General features: G+C 39.7%; 1 protein-coding gene across 1 annotated transcript; it reads left to right on the forward strand.

Moving 5' to 3' along the window:
* Positions 1-1,165: 1,165 nt before the first annotated feature.
* Positions 1,166-9,098, forward strand: SLC35A5 (solute carrier family 35 member A5; the record flags this gene model as incomplete). Its single annotated transcript, XM_079540712.1, has 6 exons — positions 1,166-1,295; positions 2,036-2,134; positions 3,248-3,381; positions 5,733-5,800; positions 7,050-7,845; positions 9,030-9,098. 6 exons carry the CDS (start codon positions 1,166-1,168, stop codon positions 9,096-9,098), a joined length of 1,296 nt encoding a protein of 431 aa, XP_079396838.1.
* Positions 9,099-14,663: the final 5,565 nt, after the last annotated feature.

The following is a 14,663-nucleotide window of genomic DNA, read 5'->3' on the forward strand; positions in this document are numbered from 1 at the left end:
TGCACGCGTCCCCGAAAATAGACGTATGCATCACGTGGTGGGGAGAGAAATCCGGAAGTAAGCCTGGATCACGTGGGTAGTTGTCATGGAGAATGAGGCGGCGGAGGAGGGGCAGTCGGGGCGCGCGCTGCCGTCCGTCTCGGGGAGGGTTGCGCCCCGTTCGGCTCCGCCCCGGCAGGTGAGGCCGGCGGGGAAGCGGGAGAGGGGCAAGGTGCCGGGGATGAGGGCCGGGAGAGGAAGAGAACGAGCGGGATTAGGGACAGGGTCGCGGCCTTCGTTCCCCACCGGCGACGGGTGTGTTTGACGGCAGCGTCGCCGTGCCCGGTGCCCGGCTGCTGAGTGCAGTGGGGCGGGGAGCTGAAACGGGCTACGGCCGAGGCCGGTGGGAACAGAACGGGGAGAGCCGAGCGTCGGATGCGCCTTCCCGGTTCCCCGTCTTGGCGGCAGCCGCCCTCTGTCGGCCCGGCTCGCCTCGCGCCCGCGAGGCGGAGACGTGGCAGAGAGCGGCGAGCGCAGCCGCGCGGCTGAGGCGCAGCCGCTGAGGTGGATCGGCGCGAGGCGAGAGACCGTTGACAGCCGGTGCCTGGCGGTGCCGGGGCCGCCGCCCTTCCGTCTTTCGTTAGCGGGTGGCTGAACTGCGGAAACAGCCGCCCGGAGCGCGTCTGGTAGCGGACGAGCCGCGGGCGGCCCTGTGCAACTCTGTCTGCTGCGGTCGGGAACAGGAGCTGTTTGTGAAAGAGATCGAGGCCGGGTTGGATGGAACCCTGGCAGCCTGGTCTGGTGGGTGACAACCCTGCTCGCGGCGGGGGCTGGAACTGGATGGGCCCTTTTAACCCAGCCATTCTGTGATATACGTACATGTGTATTCAAACATAAAAATCCTGTGGAGAAATAACAATGTAATTCATTTATCTTGTTCAGCTGGTGAGTATTCCGTAGATATCACTGTGTATGCGAGGTGTTTATTTCCCCTGGCTGGCCCTCATTTGAAATAAAATGTTGATTTTAGCATGCAATTATAGTTCTCAACACAAACCATTTTGTTTGAGATAAAATAAAGCAATAAAAGGCACACGTTTCACCTCACCGTATCAGCTTCTGGAAGTACTGTTTATAGCATATGTGTGTTGTGTCATCCAAAGGGCACTGACAGCAAGGCAGCAGAATGGAGAGCAAGTGCTGTCGTCGTTCTGCAGTTTGCTCCAAGACAACCATCTACACCTTTCTACTTGGAGGAGTCTTCATTGCTCTGGGCTCGAGTCGAATCCTTCTGATGAAATATTCTGCTAATGAAGGTATTGTTGGACAATAAACGTAATGAACTTCAATAAGATTTGTTATTTCAGGTGTAACAGATACCCCAAAACCTAGTTTTCCACCTAGTTCTCCATTACATAAACTGAGGCATAAATTTCACTGTGTCTAACGTAGAATAACAATTTGAGGTTGCAAGATATCTGATCCAGTTGAAGATTAGCCTCAAAAGATGAGACAGTAGATTACTTTATAGCTGATTTCCAAATATTAAACTGTGCAAACACTGTTGGTGGTGCATGACCAATTTATTTGTTTCACAGCACCTTCAGGAGAAGGTGGTATAGTGGTGTGCAAGCTGTCTTACAGCAAATGTTAGCAAAATACGCTGTCCTTTTAGCAAACGTTAGCAAAATATGCTATCAAAGAAAAGATAAAATCCACAAAGTAGGTCGTGTTATCCTGGAAGCTTTCTCCTACTAGGAAAACATACTCTATTACTGTGGGGGGGAAAATATTTCCTGGTTTGATTGTTTTAAAAATGATGGTTAGTTCTTCGGAAAAAAAAATGTACTGTAAACTGAGAGCAAATGAGGAAAGATTTCAGCCTAGAAGGGCACCTGACTTGTCAAAAACTGACTGTGTAATAGGAGTGCTAACACTTTGTGTTTATGAGCAGGGGGTCTAATCCTGACTGAAGGGGTTAAAGTATTTCCTTTTCCAATTGTGAATGCAAAAGGAATCTGATGGTGTACTCTTTACAATTTGCTGAATCCCACAGATAACAAGTATGATTATCTTCCTACAACAGTGAACATATGTTCTGAAGTAGTAAAACTGTTCCTGTGCGTGGTATTGGCACTATGGGTTAAGAAAAAAGGTGAGTACATATGTTTCAAGTAACTAAGATGTGTTGACTTGCTAAGATTTATTACACTTCATATCTTTTTTTTTTTTTTTTTTTTTTTTTACCTTCCCACTAATAGATTCACATGTAATGGCATGAAGTCCTGACAGTAATGTTCTCTGGAATTATGTCTTTGATACACAATTATAACCATACTTATTATAACTCTAATTTTTCCATTAAATTCAGATGTTCTCAAGTTGTTTGTATGATAGCAGAAATGAGGATAATGAGTTGAGTTAGAAAGTGTAATGAAGACAATCTAATCTTTTTGAAATTTTAGCACAGCGTTGGTCTAGGGTAATAGGAGTTGCCTCACTGTGAAGACATGACTGAAAAGAAGCTTGTTACTGGCTACCCTTTGGGTGCTAAATGAACAGATCCTCCATCTGTGTCATTATTTCTAATCTAAATGAGATTGATAATCAGCTGATACTGATGTGACTATTGTGTGGGGGCTTTCTGGAGTGCATTTTGGTCCTCAAAGAATGATTATGATGTGTTTTTGCACCAGTGGAGAAATATTCTGATAGGGTTAAAGGATTCTCAAAGTATCTTTTTGCTGTTTCTGTTCAGCCCTAGAACAGAACAAGACAAAATGGCAAAAGAAAAAAAAAAAAAGAGGAGAGCAGAGCTAGAGATTGCAAATTTTGTCTCCTGGTTTTAATTCTCACGTGAGAAACCACTTGAGAAACCCTAATTCAGGTATCTGTCTTGTGGACAGATAAGCAAAATCTGCTTAGAGAAGTTGTGGAATCTCCTTTGGTGATAGTCAAGACTTGTCTGGGTGCCTGCCTTCGTGACTTGCTGTAGGGCACCTACTTTAGCAGGTTTAGCAGGCAGGTTGGACTCAATGATCTCTAGAAGTCCCTTCCAACCCCTACAATTCTGTGATTCCTTCATAGTTTCCTTAGTGAAGCAAGGATGTGAATGCTTACAGACACTAGATTTCTGTTTTAGCTGTGTGTTCTGCCTTGGGGCTGTCCTCTGTGTTGCCAGAGAACGCTGGTGACTATTCAAACGGCTTCGAAATGGACTTCTGATAATAGAAAAGTTGTTTCTCCTATTGATTTGTTTTCCTTCCAGAGGGCTGCTTAGATCATCCATTTGGCTGTCTTTCCTGGAAGAATTTTTGTAATTCCATGAAATGGTCAATTCCTGCCTTTCTTTACTTTTTGGACAACTTGATTGTCTTCTATGTGCTGTCCTACCTCCAGCCAGTAAGTATGCCTGTACTGACTAAAGTATCTTTCAGTGTGTTAATAATTGACAAGACTGACTGTAGGCTATCAACAATTGCTACATTGACAGTACAAGATTGGCAGGTAAATGAGTCATCTGAACAGCTAGACCATCCTTTCTCCTGCCAATGATCCAGTTCTACAGCTCTCAGTAGAGGAATGTTTCTGTGTGTTTTCTCTATCCTAAGTGAGTTAGGAATAGGCTGAATTCCTTTCGTAAGGGGCAGGTTTTTTGTGCTTTCCAATCTTTGGCTTCTTCAATTCTGTATTTCTCTCTCAATGCATTTGCACATGTTGCTGATGCTTGAGTTGCCCTTTTCTGTGTGGCTTCTGCCACTTTATTTACATGCACACGTTGACTTGTTTTCTTTCCTCAACAATTCCAAAGAAAATCAAATAAATGTAATCCCCCTAAGTGAAAAAAGTGTAATGGGAAGTGAGAAGGCAAGGAATAAAACTGTTTGGCTCTCAATTTTTTACTTTTTATTTTTATATAATAATATATTAGACTTAGTTATGTTTAACATGTTTCATTTATACTTTTTTTTCTAGCTACATTCAGCCTTCTGAATGAATCTATGTATACTTGGGAAATACGGTTTTATTGTGCTCTCTCTCTCTTTATGCTAAAGTACCTTTTGGCTCAGAATCTGTTTGAAATTTCATGGACACAAATGGTTACTGCTTGCTATAAGATACTGTCTACTCTTTTTTTACCATTAAAAATCTGTTTAACTGTTTTTGTTCATTCTCTTTTAGGATTTCTTCTGTAAACTAATGTCCTTTTAGATGTGCATTTCTGGTAGGGACAGAACAGAGTCTAGAATAGGACCTGGCTGAAAAAAAAATGATTAAAATGAATAATCCCCCTAATTCTGTAACTCTTTGTAATTCGGTATTTTAGCATTAGTAGATGGTATTTTATTTGTGTTCTTTGCTTTCTTGGAGGGGGGGTTGGTGGAAGGAAATTCAGCTATAGCATTTATAATAGCAAAGTCTTATATTTAAAAGGCTACACAATACTTATTGCTTTCTTAAACAGTTTGATTTGGCTGAGTTAGAGCAATCTCTTATTAAATGTGCATTGCAGATTTTGTGTTGCATGCACACACCCACACGCATTCATATGTAAAACTTTTCTCTCTCCTCAGAACATGTGCACTTTTAAAAGAAAAAAGAAAGTTACTTTTCTTTGGAATTTTTAGTGTCTTTTAGTTTTTACCTGATGGGTAGATAAGACTGTGACACCATCATGGCTAACCAGACAGAAATAGTAAATGAGGTAACCAAATACCTATAAGGTAAAATATCTTGATGGAGTTGCAAAACCCTCAAAGTGAAAAGGCAAATGCAAGATGCCCGAAAGAAGGCAGCCATGCCTGGCTACACTTTCTTTCATGTGAATTTTGAAACTAAATAGGCTTTGGACTATGTTATACTTAGGTGAGCAGGCATCTTGACTGTAGAGTTGCTTGGGTGAGGTCTTTTCTCTTGAAGCTTCAGCAGTAACTGCAGTTATTCTTCAGTATTTAATGTATGTTACTGGTAAGACTTATTTTTACAGGCTTTGCTTGTAATGCTGGCAGCATGTAGGCCATTAGTGTGGTGGCCTTTTGTAAATTGTTTTCTAATTCGTACTTATGTGAGACCGACGTCCCCTGTGGCCTCAGAATAGAGCAACTCAAAATTAATTCACTTTAAGTATTCTTCCATCAATTTGGTTTGTATTAATGTTACCAGAGATGTTGTTCCATGTATGCTGTGTTTTTGTCTCAGTCAAAAGCTCAACCATTGTTTTGCACGTCATTTGTACATCAATTTTAATTCTCTTTCTTCCAGAGCGATTTCTACCAGCTCCAGTTCCATCTGTTCATTCATTGTTATTGTCTTCCATAATTTTCCCCTAACATGAGTTTTTAACTGAGTTGTAATTTCACGAAGCATAAAATGAAGCTGTGATTTCTTAGGCAGATGTGTCATGTGTCAGCTTACTTAAGACCCCGCGTTGTTTCATGAGGAAGTGATCTGAGAGAGCCAGCACAGCTTCACCATGGGCAGATCATTCTTGACCAATCTGGTGGACTTCTACAATGGAGTTATAGCAACAGTGAACAAAGGAAGGGCAGCTGACATTGTCTGCTTTGACACTTTGAAATGATGCTCCAATGTTATTTTAGGGCTATGCTATCTTATCACTTTGTTAAGGAAAGAAGGTTCAGTACTAGAGTGATGCTTTCCACTCTAGTCTCCCTTCTGTAAGGTATTACTGAAAGTTGTTGGGCTGATATCAACATGTCTGAATTATAACTTTGTTCCTCTTCTTTTTCTAGGCAATGGCTGTCCTCTTCTCAAATTTTGTCATTATAACAACAGCTCTTCTCTTCAGGATAGTGCTAAAGTAAGTAGTACTTAATAAGGTAAACAAAACTTTAAATTTTGTCTTTCTAGCCTAGATACAGTGGTTACACTACAGTCTTTCTTTGTCTGATAGCAACAATAATACTGTTTTCTTGCAACTCTACCATCTTAGAGAAGTGGCTTTGTGTTCTACATAAGAAGGTGTTGGAAATAATAGGTTTTCAGAGGCTCCTGTGTATCTCCACGTATGGTCACCTGTCACAGATTGCAAGTGATAGCTGTTGAATGATCAGACTTAAGGTTTGGGTTTGTGTATCTTCGTTTGTGCGTTAAATCTCATACTTAATGATGAGCAGTACATCTTTTCAGACCAATGTAACTCTTAAAGGAATGTAAAGGTAATCTAGCAAGAAAGGATGAGATATATGAGAGTGAAATAGGTGTTTTCAGTAATATTGTTCCTGCCCTGATGTGTTTCTGCTTATTTGCATAGGGTAAGTCTCTTCTTTATTATTCATGTGATAGGGAAAAGGATATTAGCTTTCATACACTACCTGAAAAGTTAATTGTGGTTCAGTCTGAACAAAGATGCATTTTCCACAGGTGTTAATATTCCAAAAGAGCATCTAGTAGTTTGGCCAAAGTGCTTTTACTCAGTTCTTTAGTTTTATATCTCTTGTGATGTCACAGTTTGTTTAATCTTCCAAATTTTGATTTTTTTTTTTTATTTCCCCCCCCCCCCCCCCCCCCCCCCCCCCCCGCAACAAAGTAGTTTCTCTTGCTTGAGTGAGAGAGTAGTTACAACAGATAAGACATTAGGCCTTGTACATTACGTTTCTACCATCATAAAATATGTAAAAAATGTACAAAATCATGGGGAAAAAATGAAATGCTGTAAAGGTTTACTGGAGAGAGAATTATTGGAATGTCTGACTTCCTTTTAATCCTTCAAGTCTGTGATTACAAGGACAGCAGTTGATTTTAGTTGTTAGGTAGCCAGCATCTACAACTGACTTAATCTTGAAAGATTTTCCTTTTGTTGTCTCTACATTGGTTTATTGTCTATTCTGTGTTTCTGCGATCACCAAGTTGGGATCCCCTTGCCATAAAAAAGTATGTTATGTTTTGGCATTTTGCTGTCGATTCTGAAAAATCAAGATTTTTCATCATGCCACAGATAAGGAAACGTAGTCAAGCACAATGTTTTGTGTGTGCTTTATGGGGTTTGTTCTCATTGAATTTGTGTGACCATGTTTCTAAAGTTGGTGGCTTTTTTTGTCTGCTCCTAGGCGAAAACTCTCTTGGGTACAGTGGGCATCTCTGGTTATCTTATTCTTATCCATCGTCGCCCTTACACTAGGAACTGGAGGCCATCAGCAAAGCTTGGCTGTGCATGGATTCCATCACAATATGTTTTTCAGCCCATCTAACCACTGCCTTTTTTCTGCTGGACCGGAGGAAACGTGCATGGAAAATGGTAGCTGTGGAGCACCAAGATTCCTTCCCACCTTCCGGTGGAATGTTACAAGTACCATGGCAGGAGCATTGAAACCTCTACGACTCAGTCTGGGGCATCTGCTTATTCTAGTGCAGTGTTTCATTTCTGCCCTGGCTAACATCTACAATGAAAAGATATTGAAAGATGGAGATCAGCTTGGTGAAAGCATCTTCACACAGAACAGCAAACTGTATGCCTTTGGAGTGTTGTTCAATGGACTGATGCTGGGCCTACAGGCTAAGGACCGGAGGCAGATAGGGAATTGTGGTTTCTTTTATGGGCACAACATCTTCTCGGTGGCTCTCATATTTGTCACTGCTTTCCTGGGCTTGTCTGTAGCTTTTATCCTGAAGTTCCGAGACAATATGTTCCATGTTATGACAGCTCAGATCACTACTGTCATCATCACTACTGTGTCTTTTGTCATCTTTGACTTCAGGCCTTCTTTAGAGTTCTTTTTGGAAGCTCCTGTAGTGCTTCTCTCCATATTCATCTATAATGCCAGTAAACCAAGAGGCCTGGAATATGCCGCTATGAGGGAAAGGGGCAAGCTCTTCAAAGGAGATACATGGGAGAGGTCAAGTGGGGTAAGGCTTTTCCGTGCTTGTCTTCTCTGATTTTATTTATTTATTTATTTATTTATTTATTTATTTATTTATTTATTTATTTATTTATTTATTTATTCATTCTTATTTCCCCTCTATTTACACTATGGGATGTGGACCGAAATCACTCATCAACTGAAACACCAAAATCTGTGTTCTTTGTCAAAAGCCTTCAAAAGTGATTGAGTATTGCTTTGCGTGTCACACTCTTTCAATTCATAAATCCCAGATAAACAATGCTTTTCTGCAGTGACTGTGCTGTGAGCAACTTCAGCTTTGTACAAATTCTCTGTTGAGGATATTGCTGGCCCTGGGAATACAGAAATTAGAATCAATGCCAGGAAACTAACAATACTTAAGTAGAACTGAAATTTTTGTGTAGCTGAGCCCACATCATGAAGAAATCAGTATTTGTTATTAAGATTATTTCTGTCATAACAGTCAAAGATACACGCAGACACAATGGTAACATTGGAGTAGACATTTTAATATTGTTTCTTACACAACATTTTCTCCAGGGCCTTTTGTTTGTTGTTTGTTTGTTTTTTCCCCTTCCCTAAGTTGAACTGTAACCTAGATAACTCAAATATAGCACAGAGAGCTTGCCCTTAAGAATCCTAGTTAACTCACCTGAGCTGAGAAGTCAGTCTAAGGGGGAAGGAATTCGCTTCATTCTGTGTGGATAACTGTATGTCTGTAATACACGTTGCAACCAGCAGAGAGTGCTGTCTCCATTTAATTCTAGGAAGCATTAAGCTTCCAACAGATGTTTTCTGAAACTTACAAATGGTGCCCTTTTTAGATGCTTGTTTAACGAACAGTATGTGGGGTTTTCTTTTGTACCTGAAACTATTTATTTTAGCATTTACAAGTGAGCGTATGCGGTAAAAACAAAGAATACTATGTGTGCAAGTTTCCTGGTGGTGGGCTACAAGATTTTTCAGGGATCAAGCTACAGAAAAAAGCATTGAAGATAAAGAGGTTGTCATTCATTAGCATATATGTACTAGAGTAAGATTTGAACACACTTGTAAAAGATAAATTACTGGGTGTTGACATCAGAGAGATTGCTTAAAAATAGACTTTCTTCTTCTCTCCTTTCTTTATGTATTGATAACAAGTTCACTTTTGTTCACATTGTTTTCTCCTGCTTCTGGTTCTTGCAGGATGGAGAAGAATTTGAGAGATTGAACAAACCAAGCAGTGACATTGATACAGATGAAGATTCACTCTAGCATGGAGCAGGCTGAGAAGAATGCTATTACTCATAGTGAGGGAATGTTCATGTTTCCTTTTTCCCTTTGTGCAGAATGATTGAGACTTCTTTGGGCCTAAATGTCAGAGATAGATGAGGAAAACATTCAAACTCTTAATTTGAGCCACACATTCTCGAAAGCTGTTTTCCCTCTTACTGTCTCTGCAAATGAAGAGGTTAAAATCTGCTGTAATAAACCAAGTTTATAATTGATGTGAACAAGAAGAGACTTGGATGCTGGACTCAGTTGTGTGGGTGACGTGCTGTATTGGAGGGCAGTCCTTGCTGCAAATACGCCAGCGTGTGTCTTTCGTCACTTTGGTTGGTTGTGAAGCGGTGCAAATTCCTGTATGAATGCTTTTATTAGCAAGACAGAGGTGATAAAACTGTTGTTCATGTTGCAGAAGTGGTAGGAGGACTGATGAGCATCTTCTAATTAAGCTGGCACTAATAACCTTATAAATAATGAAGCATATTGACTGTTTTATTGTATTTTGGTCAATCAGATTGAAACATCCCTAGCTGAGTGAAAGAGTCCCCTTGAAACAATCTTATCAAACCTTGACTTGTGAATGTATAATAAATCAGACGATTTGGGTTAAGGATTCTTCAGACAGAGGAATCTCTAGAGTGTGATTTCAGTATGAATGGTTTTAATTTAATTTTCATTCCTGTTCTACACCAGTGTAACTCTGTACTGGCTCCTGTGGAGTCCTTCTTGATTCTTTGATTGAAGCAGAATAGATTTCAGTGACTTCAGCCACTAGCTCTCTCATATTTCTAGTATGAGATTGCTTTGTGCCTGTCTCCCAGTGTTTGGGGAAAATGAAATATGGAATGCCTTTATAGAAAATAGTGTATTTTACATGCAACTTATGTGGCCTAACACCGAAAGAGCCTGAATAAAACAAAAGTATGTTATTCAGTTTGAATGTATCATAGGATCTTTTCTGCATGTGGAAAGCATGTATGTAGAGATATACATACACTGGGGCCACCATCTGAAAGTGAATATTACATAGCTACAGTGAGGCACTACAACATGTAGTACTAAGTACATGGAGCACCAAGCAGGAGGGCACAGGTGTTGGAATCGTTTGGTGTTGCTCCACCAACTCAGACTGATAAAGGTTTGCGTTCAGTTTATAGAGAGAAAAGTTATTCTGCAGAGTGCCAGGCAGGGTGATTTCAGAATAACTGTTGGCTTGTATTTTGAGTGAGATGAAAAATAGATTCCAAGTAATTCAGTGAATCTTAAAAATTGAAGGATGAAGTGAATAGGAATGCAGATAAGAGTTATTAATGTGTTCTTGGAAAGATACTGTCAAAGGAATTCCTAAGGAGGTATGCAATAAGTTCAGCATCAAACTCTCATACCACAGAATATAGTAATGCATTTCTCTGTGGACAGTTCTGTCTTTGTTCCCCTCTTCTACCCTGTTTCCAGGCTCTGTGTGCTAACAGCTTACTTACACATACTGTATTGATGGCTCATTGCTGCATTTATTAGCATACCTCCTGTCACTGATCCATCAAAAAGAGCAGCCTGTTTCCAGTTGTGGCCAATGCCTGTCAGAAACTATGTATGTGAAATTCTTACTCTGATTTTTGTTTTTTTTGGATGATGAATGTGAAATCTTACTGTTTCCCCCCCCCCCAGAAGTGTAAGCTTTTTCTTGTGTGTATTAAGACTAATTATACAAAGAGAAGTTACTGTTGTGGTTTGTTTATATGAGATAACATTGTAAGTAGTGTTGAAAAATGAAAAACATTTTACAGCTGATGTCGTTGTGCTTGTTGTGCTTTCAACAACAAAAAAAATCTTGTTGTTTGGATCTATACAGAATGAATAAGAAAGTATATTTGAATGTAAACTCCACATGGTTTCATTGATGTATGATATCCTGATTTGGGAAATGAAAGTTCAGTGTTAAAAAAGAAACAAAGAAACCCTTAAACTGTTTTGAGACTTAGTTTGCAATAAGACAGCTTCATTTTGTTTTCCATTGCATACAGGTTTGCAATATATACTGCCTGAGCTCATTGTTTTTGCTTTTTTTTTTTTTTTTCCAGTCACAGCTACCCACTTTTAGCAGATATTTTCATGAAAAAATGAAAGTACTGTTGGCTTTAGACTGCTGTTAAGAGTGGTAGCTTCTTATGTTGACTTTTGCAGACAGTTTTGCCTTAGATTAAGTCACAGCATAGAATTCTGCTTCATACCTCTAGTGACAGTGTCAAACCTTAAATGAATGTCTTGAAAACATTATTTGACCTTCCTGTGTGAACTGTCTGCCTTAAGAGAGATAAGAGTTGGAAATGACTGATTTGCAAATTTTATGAAGTGTATTTGGGATTGCATTCAGCTCTTGTCAGCCTTAGTCATTTCTTCCCACTTTAAGTTTCACTGATGTTGTAACGCTTGACTTGTTTTGCCGAACTCTGATTGCACAAAGATATCAGGTATATAACTGTGAACGTATGCTGATATACTGATTTACTGATCTATTTGATTTACTTTCCACGTAGAGTTAGGTGCTGTCTAACGTGTGGAAATCTTTCTGTTGTCTTCAGGTGAACAGGTTGGAATGAGGCTGTTGGATTGGCCAGGCAGGTTTCTTTTAATAATGGAAGAAAACTTTGAATCCTCTCAGCAGTAACAGGAACATTAACTGTCTAAAAATGGGTAAGGACTTACTATAAACTTAGCAATAAAAAGTAATTCAGAAATATGACCATGCATTTCTGTGCAGTCTTACTGCCCATGGTGATAGTCAAATGTAGTGTGTATATGACATTTGTTAGAGAAAGTGACTATAAGCAAATGTTAGCTGAAAAAAACAACTCTGGTTAGCAAGTGAGGCTGTTCTGTGGAGCTATACATTGCAAATAGATCATGTGATCCCTACAGCAGTAAGAGTGGTTAAGTACTTCCATTGTGGTGTCCTTCACCTACTCTGTGTCAGAAAGCTTACTTTTTTTTTTCTTCTCTAGCTTACTATTTTACTCCTCAAAAGGCAATAGGGAATTTTATTAGGAGTTTTTTGGAGATCAGCATTAGTTTGACACGTAGTCTTTAATGAAGGTGTTGGACTGAGAGCTCTTTCAAAGTTGTGAGTCAGAGCCCAGATTCACAAATGTTTGAACTTTATCACTGCTTAGAATGTTATGTTCCTCCCTTGGATGGGAGGAATTAGTTCATAAAACCTCTAAGGAAGAGAGACCTCTTCATGTTTCTCTTGTTTATAACAAGTTTGTTAAAGTAGTTTTCATTGGTTAATTTCAGCTACTTTGTGAAAGTAGAAGCTGAGCCATTGTGCTTAAAGGACAGCTCAAGCTGAATCAAATCCCAGAAATATGGATGAGAAAAAAGTTTTGAATTTTTTCCTTCATTGTGTCAAAACTTCCTCCTCAGAACTGTAAAAACAGGGCTTTAATCTCAATAAACCTGTCCTCACAGTGGTGCTGCAGGGACAGATGCAGTATTTTTGATCTGTGTTTGGCACGATTAAGTGTTGGTCTGGAGTTGTCTGTCTCTCTGATACTTTTGGAGTCTTTGAGGTAATTTTTGTTAAAAGGATTAGTGTTCCTCCCAGGCTTTGCTTTCAGTTTTCCGCAGGGAGAGGTAGGTTGCAAAATCAGGATTTTAAATCACTGCTGAAAGTTGTTAGTAATTTTAAGCCATTTTGTAATGAAGGCAGAATTGGCACCAGAAGGTACAATCATACTGAGTGTCTCAGATTTTATAATGTTAAAATGTGCAGTTTTGGTTAAGAGCACATCCCAGCCTCCCTTATCAGTACATAACTTGTTTGGAGTTGCTTTTTTTAAATGCAACTTCCACAGCCAAGACCGGGTTTGATATTTGCACAACTTGGATTAGGCATAGCCCTGTCTTTTGTAAGTTTACTGTCTCTTCCTACTGCTTGGCACAGGATGTTTAGGTTCCATGTTTTGTACTGTCAATTAAAACAGCTTTTATTTTTCATTTGCATGAAAAATAAGGTTATAGGAAAGTTGAAATGAAAAATTGAAAGAAGACACTCCAGAGATGCTTCTCCTTTTGTCAACAGGCGGTGGCTGTTAGGTACACTTTCCTCTGCTTTTGCTTTAGGCAAAGATGGTTAGGTAACTGACCTTAATGCATTGGTTCAGTACTTGTACTTGTTCTCTAAGACTAAGCTGTGGGGCTCAATCTTTTTTCTTAGAAAACTTTCAGTTCTATAACTTTTTTTTTTAATCTGTCCTCTTTGGGCTTTTTGTTTTGTTTTCTCTGTCCTCTGCTTTCAGCTGCAGAAGTTCTGTAGGTAAAGAGAAGTACTGTGCAGGCATCAGTCCTCTCAGATTGGATCTGTCAGAAGTCTATCTTTGCCCACTTAGCTCCAGACACAAACGTGAGAGTTTTAAGATAGAAGCAGTATCCTGTGTTGGCTAGACCTTTTGGCAGAGGGCAGCCAGCCCTGGAAGGTGACTAGGTCTAATGCAGAGGAACAACTGGCCAAGCCCTGTGACCTCTTGACATCTGTCTGCCTTTCAGAAGGGTAAACAAGATATGACCTTCCCCCCCCCCCAAAAAAAACCAACCCAACAACAACAAAAAACAACAAAACCCCTCACTCCATCAGAAAAACTAAACAAAACAATCCACATCTGGGGGGAAAAAGAAAGCAAAAACAAAATGGAAAATACGAAATCTCACATGGTAGAGCATGCTCTGTCCAGTTTTGAGTTGTACTTTCTACCTACTCCAGTGCTACTGCTATGATGACAAAACCTAATGAGTGCCCTGTTACACGTATGCATGAAAGGCATGAATGCGTATCTGGAATATGCTTCCATGTAACAGATTATAAAAAGGAAAGGTGACTGATCAGGTGTGCCTGAAACAGTAGACAAGACTGTTGTGCCAATGTGAAGATTTGCACGATGCCTTCACTTCAACATATTCCTGAATCTCGCTGCTGAGTCTTTAGCATTTGAGAATCCAACCCAAATGATACTGAAAACACAGCTTTGCAAGGAGTTTCTGCAACTGACTTCATCAGAATAAGGTTGTGCAATGAACCCAATGCGCGAAGACAACAGTGAGAAGGGAGAAAAAAACCATTTCAGAAAATGTGGCAGAAATACAGCTGGTTTAGTAGCAAATCAAATTATACTCAAACAATTCTATAAACATTTCATCCTTTTTTTTCTTTTTTCAGGGGGTAGGATATGAGAAGAGGTAGAAGGAAATCTGGAGTTTAGAGCAATAGTTTACATAACATTACAATAGAGAGCTAGTACAACTTATTTAAAATATGTGAATTGACAATGTTTTCCTTTTTTTTTTTTCTGATCAGAAATAATGCTTTTAGTTTATTTCAGACAAGACTATATGGCTGGTGTTTTCACTTAGCTCTCATTAACTTAGAATTAACTGCCAGGTGTGTAAGACCTAAAAGAACAGGGACCCAATTAAAAGACTAGATGGCCGCGTGCAGCCAGCTTTGCTGTTAAGAGAACTTTACACTGTTCAGCGTTGGAACAAGTACTGCCGGAACCA

This window comes from Tetrao urogallus (assembly GCF_951394365.1).
Source record: "Tetrao urogallus genome assembly, chromosome: 1".
Lineage (NCBI taxonomy): Eukaryota > Metazoa > Chordata > Aves > Galliformes > Phasianidae > Tetrao > Tetrao urogallus.